The sequence below is a fragment of the Squalius cephalus genome (genome assembly GCF_949319135.1).
Source record: "Squalius cephalus genome assembly, chromosome: 25".
Lineage (NCBI taxonomy): Eukaryota > Metazoa > Chordata > Actinopteri > Cypriniformes > Leuciscidae > Squalius > Squalius cephalus.
In genome coordinates, this window is record NC_137146.1 from 136,545 (window position 1) to 146,544 (window position 10,000).

General features: G+C 45.0%; 2 protein-coding genes across 2 annotated transcripts in view; both read right to left on the reverse strand.

Moving 5' to 3' along the window:
• The window catches only part of ahrra (aryl-hydrocarbon receptor repressor a), a 41,450-nt gene extending 38,514 nt beyond the window's left edge, over nucleotides 1-2,936 (reverse strand). Inside the window, 2 exon segments of the mRNA XM_079862456.1 lie at nucleotides 1,885-1,960; nucleotides 2,165-2,936. Of these exon segments, the coding sequence (XP_079718582.1) occupies nucleotides 1,885-1,946 (62 nt within the window). The 5' untranslated portion in view covers nucleotides 1,947-1,960; nucleotides 2,165-2,936.
• A 6,150-nt stretch (nucleotides 2,937-9,086) lies between these two features.
• Nucleotides 9,087-10,000, reverse strand: part of anks6 (ankyrin repeat and sterile alpha motif domain containing 6) — a 26,592-nt gene continuing 25,678 nt past the window's right edge. The window contains exon 16 of the mRNA XM_079863886.1: nucleotides 9,087-9,734. Within this exon, the coding sequence (XP_079720012.1) occupies nucleotides 9,688-9,734 (47 nt within the window). The 3' untranslated portion in view covers nucleotides 9,087-9,687. The remainder of the gene's footprint in view (nucleotides 9,735-10,000) is intronic.

Sequence of the window (10,000 nt, forward strand, 5' to 3'; positions counted from 1 at the left end):
AAGATCGAGCCACTGGAGTCACTTGGACTATATTAACAATGTCTTTAATACATTTTCTGGGCCAGCAAGTTATAGTGTCTTACAAGCCTATGGAGGAGTGATCCAGCTCTCAGATCTCATCAAAAATATCTTAATCTTTTTTTTTAAGAGAAGAAATGAACATAATGTATTAAAGATCTTCGTCAGAGTCGACTATAACGTTCAGTTATTATGATGTTTACAAACAAGTGGCTTCCTAAAAATAAACACCAATAATTTCCCAGTTTGAGTCTCTGAGGGTTAAAGGTGAATATTTAATCAAACACATGAATCACCTGACTGACCCTTGACCCCTGACCCTGAGCACAGGTCACTTCACCTGACAGCAAAAACATCTAGAATAAATCCAGCACTAAACTAACACACACGGCAGAAGGTGTTTTCAAATAAACACAAACCCAACTAAACCAACAGTTAGGGTTAAGGTTAATAACCTAATCTGACCTAACCTAACCTAACCTAACCCTAATCTTACCTAACCCAACCTAATCTAACCTAACCCAACCTAACCTTACCTAACCTAACCTAACCTAACCCTAATCTTACCTAACCCAACCTAATCTAACCTAATCTAACCTAACCTAACCCTAACCCTAACCTAACCTAACCTAACCTAATCTAACCTAACCTAACCTAACCTAACCCTAACCCAACTAAATCAACAGTTTCACAAAGTTCAGCTTTCCTTGGGTTAGAGCGACTGATTTCTGAAGTGGTTAAAAGCACAGCTACAAATATATAAATATATATATAATAATAATATATTAATCAACATAAATACTGGCAAAGCTTCCTCTCAGGACAGTTATGAATCTACATTTACAGGCAGTTTAAAACCTTTTGAGGTTTTATTAATGTTAATTTGCTTTAATCTGAACTCAATATGATTTGATCTGTTTGTCAGTCATCTCTAACTCTGGACAGTTTGACTCACTTTCTCTTATGATGTTCACGGTGTCACATACGCGTTTACACTTTCATTACTTTGTTGTTTACCATATAATAATAATAATAATAATAATAATAATAATCGTTAATATTATCAAGTCAAGTCACATTTATTTATATAGAGCTTTTTTACAACACAGAGTGTTTCAGAGCAGCTTTACAGAGATAACAGGAGAATAATGCAACAAAGTTTGTTTCCAGAAGAAAATAGCGTCACAGTCCAGCTTAAGGAAGTTCAGTGATGGTTAATTTTTGTTTTTAATAAAAATAAAAAAGTTATTAATTTAGTTCATTTATATTTATATTTATATTTATATTTATATTTATATATATATATATATATAGCCGCTCTGGAGTAAACCGTGATGGCATCGTCCAGCTCAGTGCAGTTCTTGTATAATAGTGTCAGTGCAGGAGATCAATATTATTGTTGAATATTAAATTTAATGTACCCTACATTAAGTGAAGTGTTTCAAGATCCTTTCAGATCAATCATGTTCAGTGGGGAGTTTATTTCTGTTAAACACTTCAGATGTTACTGATGATTTATGGTCATGATAATATATATAAATAAATATATATATATATATATATATATATATGAAGAGTTCAGATGCAAAAGCCTCTAAGTGCCATCTGAAATTTTCTTCTAGAATGATCATTTTTATCAAGCTCGTATATTTAAGTTCAGTAATTTCACTTAAACGGCAATGAAAACTACCTATTAATTGTCATTTTGTGAAATTACTGAACTTCATTATACGAGCTTGATAAAAATGATCATTCTAGAAGAAAATTTCAGATGGCACTTAGAGGCTTTTGCATCTGAACTCTTCATATATAGCCTATATATATATATGTGTGCTACTGTATGTACAGTAGAGTGCGAGTCTTAACTGTTTCTGGACGGGTTTCCTCCTCTTTCTCCCAGCGTACAGACAGTCTCCAGGAGGAATCATCTTCAGCTGATGCTCTGAAACATACAACAGCTTCATTCAGTAATAATAATCATAATAGACAGTTGGGTTCGTGCATGCAGTCATATCACATCTCAGTTCTCAATCATTCATCGCTCACACTCAGCAATCACATGAATGAATGGCTGAGTCAAAGATTCATTCTTATACATTCAAGGCGAGAGCTGATATCTAATAATCAATAAATCAAAATAAAGTACCTGCAGTGAAGATCGAGCGCAGAATGAGCTGGAGAAGAGACTCGAGTGTGTGTGACGTGTGTGACTGTATGTGTGTGTGTGTGTGTGTGTGTTTGCTGTTATATACTGTGTTTCAGGTGGCGGATTCCACAGAATGACACGCCGGACTCTTCGCACGCGATTCTGAGCCACACACACACACACACACACACACACACACACTGAGGGGAGGGATTTCTCTCTCTCTCTGTCTCTGTCTCTTCAGAAGCTCTTATGAAGTCGTTATGGACAGATGGATTTTAACGGAGTGAAAGATGAAACATTGAAACATCGGATTTCCAGAAAAGCATCAGCCTGAAGTAACACATCATCTGCTCGTTTATGTTTCTCTCGATTTAAAGCGGAAATTATTCGACAGTTCAATGAAGGAAACAAACAAACTCTGATCGACTGGAAATGAGCAGAAACGACCATCGGCGGTTTTACGCACAATAACGATAATAAAGGATTATATGTGGTAAAATCACAAACTTTCTGAAGTTTTTCTTGAATACTAAAGCACTTGTTGCGATGAATTAAATCATTATCTTTTGTTTGGCTGCATGACGAATATACTGAGGCTCGGGCGATTTCACGCTGTTTCTGAGCTGACTGACTGACAAACATCGCGTTTACAATCGCACAACTTTGGTATGGAAGCCGAATGGCAGAATGACGTGTGTCAAGTCAAGTCAGCTTTATTTATATAGCGCTTTTTACAATACTGATTGTTTTAAATCAGCTTTACAGTGATAACAGGAAAATAATGCAACAAAGTTTGTTTCGGCTGTACAGCAGATCTAGAAGAAAATATTGTCATAGTCCAAGTAAGTTCAGTGATGGTTCATTTTTGTTGTAAAAAAGTTATGAATTTAGTAAAAAAAAAAAAAAAAGTATATATATAGCCGCTCTGGAGAAAACAGTGATGTCATCGTCCAGCTCAGTTCAGTTCTAATATAGTGGTGTCAATGCAGGCAGATCAATAATATTGTTGAATATTTAATTGTCCCACAACAGGCGTTTCGTTAATGGATAAATGTTTTTTATTTTATTTTATTTTATTGAGGATACAAATATGCTTCTCGGTTCATGCATGTACTTATTTTTTTGTAATTAAAACTAACTAATGTGAGTTAGTTAAAATCTAACACATTCACATAGTTAAAAACTAATGTGAACGTGTGTGTGTGTGTGTGAGAGAGAGAGAGAGATATTTGAGTGTTGTGATGCAATGCAGGATAAATCCCATCCGTCTCTACAGGATCATCCCATTTAATCTCCCACAATCCCTCACTGTAGTGACACACAATCAGGTCTCTGCACGCAACCGTTCACACAACATACTGTACATCTGATGACATAAACTGCCCACAGATACACACAACCCGACCCGGCCCGACCTGACCCTACTGACCCCTGACCTCTGACCAGAGACACAGTGGAAGCACACAGAAGACTGTGGGAAATAAAGCTGCATGCTGGTTTTATTTGATGAACCTCATTGGATGACACAACGTGATTAATAAATGATCACAGTAATCTTCAGGGGGTTTCACATGTTTTATAATTATAAACAGGATCTCAAATCTGAATCTTCCACTGATGAGATCAATAAATAACTTTGACTTAAGCATTTAACGACTGTTCCCATTCAGTCGGTTCACTCTGTACAACACATGACTATGGGACATTTATTCACGCATCACTTCCTCTCCAGCTCAGCTCAGTGAACAGGTCCATCACATCACTTCCTCTCCAGCTCAGCTCAGGAAACGGGTCCATCTCATCACTTCCTCTCGGCTCAGCTCAGGGAACGGGTCCATCTCATCACTTCCTCTCGGCTCAGCTCAGGGAACGGGTCCATCTCATCACTTCCTCTCGGCTCAGCTCAGGGAACGGGTCCTACATCACTTCCTCTTGGCTCAGCTCAGGGAACGGGTCCATCACATCACTTCCTCTCCAGCTCAGCTCAGGGAACGGGTCCATCACATCACTTCCTCTCGGCTCAGCTCAGGGAACAGGTCCATCACATCACTTCCTCTCGGCTCAGCTCAGGGAACGGGTCCTACATCACTTCCTCTCGGCTCAGCTCAGGGAACGGGTCCATCACATCACTTCCTCTCCAGCTCAGCTCAGGGAACGGGTCCATCACATCACTTCCTCTCGGCTCAGCTCAGGGAACAGGTCCATCTCATCACTTCCTCTCGGCTCAGCTCAGGAAACGGGTCCATCTCATCACTTCCTCTCGGCTCAGCTCAGGGAACGGGTCCATCTCATCACTTCCTCTCGGCTCAGCTCAGGGAACGGGTCCATCTCATCACTTCCTCTCGGCTCAGCTCAGGGAACGGGTCCTACATCACTTCCTCTTGGCTCAGCTCAGGGAACGGGTCCATCACATCACTTCCTCTCCAGCTCAGCTCAGGGAACGGGTCCATCACATCACTTCCTCTCGGCTCAGCTCAGGGAACAGGTCCATCTCATCACTTCCTCTCGGCTCAGCTCAGGGAACGGGTCCATCTCATCACTTCCTCTCGGCTCAGCTCAGGGAACGGGTCCATCTCATCACTTCCTCTCCAGCTCAGCTCAGGGAACGGGTCCATCACATCACTTCCTCTTGGCTCAGCTCAGGGAACGGGTCCATCACATCACTTCCTCTCCAGCTCAGCTCAGGGAACGGGTCCTACATCACTTCCTCTCGGCTCAGCTCAGGGAACGGGTCCATCACATCACTTCCTCTCGGCTCAGCTCAGGGAACAGGTCCATCACATCACTTCCTCTCGGCTCAGCTCAGGGAACAGGTCCATCACATCACTTCCTCTCGGCTCAGCTCAGGGAACGGGTCCATCTCATCACTTCCTCTCGGCTCAGCTCAGGAAACGGGTCCATCTCATCACTTCCTCTCGGCTCAGCTCAGGGAACGGGTCCATCTCATCACTTCCTCTCGGCTCAGCTCAGGGAACGGGTCCATCACATCACTTCCTCTCGGCTCAGCTCAGGGAACGGGTCCATCTCATCACTTTCTCTCCAGCTCAGCTCAGGGAACGGGTCCATCACATCACTTCCTCTCGGCTCAGCTCAGGGAACGGGTCCATCACATCACTTCCTCTCCGGCTCAGCTCAGGGAACGGGTCCTACATCACTTCCTCTCGGCTCAGCTCAGGGAACGGGTCCATCACATCACTTCCTCTTGGCTCAGCTCAGGGAACGGGTCCATCACATCACTTCCTCTCGGCTCAGCTCAGGGAACGGGTCCATCACATCACTTCCTCTCGGCTCAGCTCAGGGAACGGGTCCATCTCATCACTTCCTCTCGGCTCAGCTCAGGGAACGGGTCCATCACATCACTTCCTCTCGGCTCAGCTCAGGGAACGGGTCCATCACATCACTTCCTCTCGGCTCAGCTCAGGGAACGGGTCCATCTCATCACTTCCTCTCGGCTCAGCTCAGGGAACGGGTCCATCTCATCACTTCCTCTCGGCTCAGCTCAGGGAACAGGTCCATCTCATCACTTCCTCTCGGCTCAGCTCAGGGAACGGGTCCATCTCATCACTTCCTCTCGGCTCAGCTCAGGGAACGGGTCCATCTCATCACTTCCTCTCGGCTCAGCTCAGGAAACGGGTCCATCTCATCACTTCCTCTCGGCTCAGCTCAGGGAACGGGTCCATCTCATCACTTCCTCTCCAGCTCAGCTCAGGGAACGGGTCCATCACATCACTTCCTCTCCAGCTCAGCTCAGGGAACGGGTCCTACTTCACTTTCTCTCGGCTCAGCTCAGGGAACAGGTCCATCACATCACTTCCTCTCGACTCAGCTCAGGGAACGGGTCCATCTCATCACTTCCTCTCGGCTCAGCTCAGGGAACGGGTCCATCTCATCACTTCCTCTCCAGCTCAGCTCAGGGAACGGGTCCATCTCATCACTTCCTCTCGGCTCAGCTCAGGAAACGGGTCCATCTCATCACTTCCTCTCGGCTCAGCTCAGGGAACGGGTCCATCACATCACTTCCTCTCCAGCTCAGCTCAGGGAACGGGTCCATCTCATCACTTCCTCTCGGCTCAGCTCAGGGAACGGGTCCATCTCATCACTTCCTCTCGGCTCAGCTCAGGGAACGGGTCCATCTCATCACTTTCTCTCCAGCTCAGCTCAGGGAACGGGTCCATCACATCACTTCCTCTCGGCTCAGCTCAGGGAACGGGTCCTACATCACTTCCTCTCGGCTCAGCTCAGGGAACGGGTCCATCACATCACTTCCTCTCCGGCTCAGCTCAGGGAACGGGTCCTACATCACTTCCTCTCGGCTCAGCTCAGGGAACGGGTCCATCACATCACTTCCTCTCGGCTCAGCTCAGGGAACGGTTCCATCACATCACTTCCTCTCCAGCTCAGCTCAGGGAACGGGTCCATCACATCACTTCCTCTCGGCTCAGCTCAGGGAACGGGTCCATCTCATCACTTCCTCTCGGCTCAGCTCAGGGAACGGGTCCATCACATCACTTCCTCTCCGGCTCAGCTCAGGGAACGGGTCCTACATCACTTCCTCTCGGCTCAGCTCAGGGAACGGGTCCATCACATCACTTCCTCTTGGCTCAGCTCAGGGAACGGGTCCATCACATCACTTCCTCTCGGCTCAGCTCAGGGAACGGTTCCATCACATCACTTCCTCTCCAGCTCAGCTCAGGGAACGGGTCCATCACATCACTTCCTCTCGGCTCAGCTCAGGGAACGGGTCCATCACATCACTTCCTCTCGGCTCAGCTCAGGGAACGGGTCCATCACATCACTTCCTCTCGGCTCAGCTCAGGGAACAGGTCCATCACATCACTTCCTCTCCAGCTCAGCTCAGGGAACGGGTCCTACTTCACTTCCTCTTGGCTCAGCTCAGGGAACGGGTCCATCACATCACTTCCTCTCGGCTCAGCTCAGGGAACGGGTCCATCACATCACTTCCTCTCGACTCAGCTCAGGGAACGGGTCCATCACATCACTTCCTCTCGGCTCAGCTCAGGGAACGGGTCCATCACATCACTTCCTCTCGGCTCAGCTCAGGGAACGGGTCCTACATCACTTCCTCTTGGCTCAGCTCAGGGAACGGGTCCATCACATCACTTCCTCTCGGCTCAGCTCAGGGAACGGGTCCATCACATCACTTCCTCTTGGCTCAGCTCAGGGAACGGGTCCATCACATCACTTCCTCTTGGCTCAGCTCAGGGAACGGGTCCTACATCACTTCCTCTTGGCTCAGCTCAGGGAACGGGTCCATCACAGCAGCCAGTGTGGCGTGGACAATCCCTAAACACACTGGCACTGCTCGTGAGTTAGTCTTTCTTATAAATACCCACATGTCATTGGACAGGGGTAAGAACCCTTGCTGTGCTTGGACATTTCTGTGTGAGAAAAGCTTATTAGCCCTTCATTAGCCCTAAACTTGTGTTAAAACTTTCTTTTAAAGAATCGTGGTGGTTCCTTCTTCTGAAACTGTGGATGATGGAGTTCCAGCAGCTCGGTGAAGAGACGAAGAACAAAGGGAATGAGGCTTGCGACTGCAATTATATGCAGTTTGTTTATATGTATATATATATACACACGCCCACGTTGTCATGCGTCATTGGCCCTTCTGGCGTGAATAAAGGTCTTCAGCGAATGGCGTAAGAGCACAATATCCCATAGTTATGTGTTGTGCCGAGTGAAGCGAGTGAATAGGAACTCAATCATTCAATGAAGCCTATCATAACAAACGATCAGTTGTGATCATTTCTCTAGACTCGTGAAGACTCTGTTTATGGTCAGATTCTTGTTATTTTGTTGCATTTGGCAGAAATGACTCAGTTTAATCTGATGATTTAAGAGTCTCTGAGCACAAACACACACAGAAAGAAGCAGGGACATGAATAATCGCATGTTTGCAAACATCACGCAGGTTCAGTGGGCTGGAAGTAAATCTGCTGTTATTGAGGTCAGCGAGTCGCTGGCAGATTGTGTGGAATAAACCGAGTCACTGATTCAGGAGCTTGAACTCACTGCACATCAGATTCGGCTCAGGCTTGTGCTGGTCTGAGCTGTTACTGGCCTTCACAAACCTGTGTTATCAAAACAACTGCTGAGCAAACATTTGTTTTGACACACATGGTCTGGAATTGAGTTTCATTAGTTTTTGAAGAGCAGAATAATACTGGGACAGTAAAGACACAATTTCTCTGTTTGCTGTGGAATTATGACATTGTAAAATATGATTACAAGATGAATATAGGACAAAACAAATTTATTTCAACACATACTTTTAGAGTTTCATCCTCCTATTTAATGAATGCAAGTATAAGTATTGGGACAATTAAAGCAAATGCAAAAGTGTAAAAGCCAGTATTTAGTTGCAATGCGATGAAAGCAGTGAAAGCAGTGACCCACAGACACCAGACTCTAGCTCTCATCCTTTGCCTTTCATGCAGCTATTTTTACCTGTTTTGGGAGTTTGGGATGCTCCCCTCTCACACAATCGTTCAGGAACGGTTTGAGGAACATGATGAAGATGATGAAGAGTTTAAGGTGCCAGATCTGATTAAGCTTCTGCTGCAACAACAAATCTGATCCATGGAAGCTCAACCTCACAATCAAGAAACGACACGCATGATCTTGAAACTGGTTTCTTAAAAGTCCCCCTGTGGTGAAAATCCAGCTTTTAATGTAGTTTCTATGTGGTGTTTTTAATACGCTTTAAGACAAACCATGTGTAAATTCATAAGTCGACAGCATTGCTGAGTATTTCCTCCTTAAAACTGCAGTGAACCAAAGACAGTCTCAAAAACACGCTTTGAAATCGCTGGTGTTTCTGACGTCACAAACTACCTTGTAACCAATCAGATCAACGTGTGATCGTCAACCAGTGGATCTCTGAGCTGAGGGAGTGAGTGGAGGCGGGGCTCATTTGCATAGTCATAGAACCTCGAACACTAAATGAGGCAAGGGTGTCGAGTTACAGTCAAGATATTTTAAGGCATGAAGAATTTTTTTCAAGGAAAAAACTTTTAAATATGTAATTTTGGTGATCAGAGATGAGTTTTAAGGGATAAAATGATTGACTACAGGGGGACTTTAATAATGTACCAAAGGCATTAAGATAGTTGAGAAATGTTTATTTTCACTGTAAGATGCACTGAAACAGTTTCAGAACAGTGAAAGACTCTAAAACATTAAAATATGAATGTGCTTAAACACACTCCATAAGTACAAATAAAATACAAAATAATAATGATAATAAATGATAGTCCTGCACAACTACAGAACAGAATATCCATCAGTCTGGAACAGTCCACATGTTCTCTGATCGTAACACATCAGACGGATCTGTGTAAAAGCTGAACTTCTGAAGGTGGAGTTGCTCTCAGCGCTCATTCATGACCCGATCATCACGCGTGTCCTGAACCTCATCACGCGTGTCCTGCCGTGACCTGTGGCGCCCCCTGGTGTGAGACGAGGGTATTACACCATCATCACGCTCTTCCCTCTGACCCTCAGCGTCTGCTGGACTGCAGCTGGTGTCGACTCCAGCCTGACGGAGCTGAACACACACTTTATCAGGACGACACACAACAAGACCATGTGTGCTGTTGCTAGGGTGTTGCTAAGCATGAGTGGTGGCTAGTACTAATCAAGACTGACTTTAGACACTGTCATGCATGCTGCGGGTTAATGAGTACCAGAGCAAAGTAATGGATGCACAGCTGACATTTATAGTAAACAGTGAAACATTTCATAAAATAAAATAAAAAGCTTTTTTTATATCACAATATCAGTAACAGACACATGTGAGCGAGTGGACAGAAG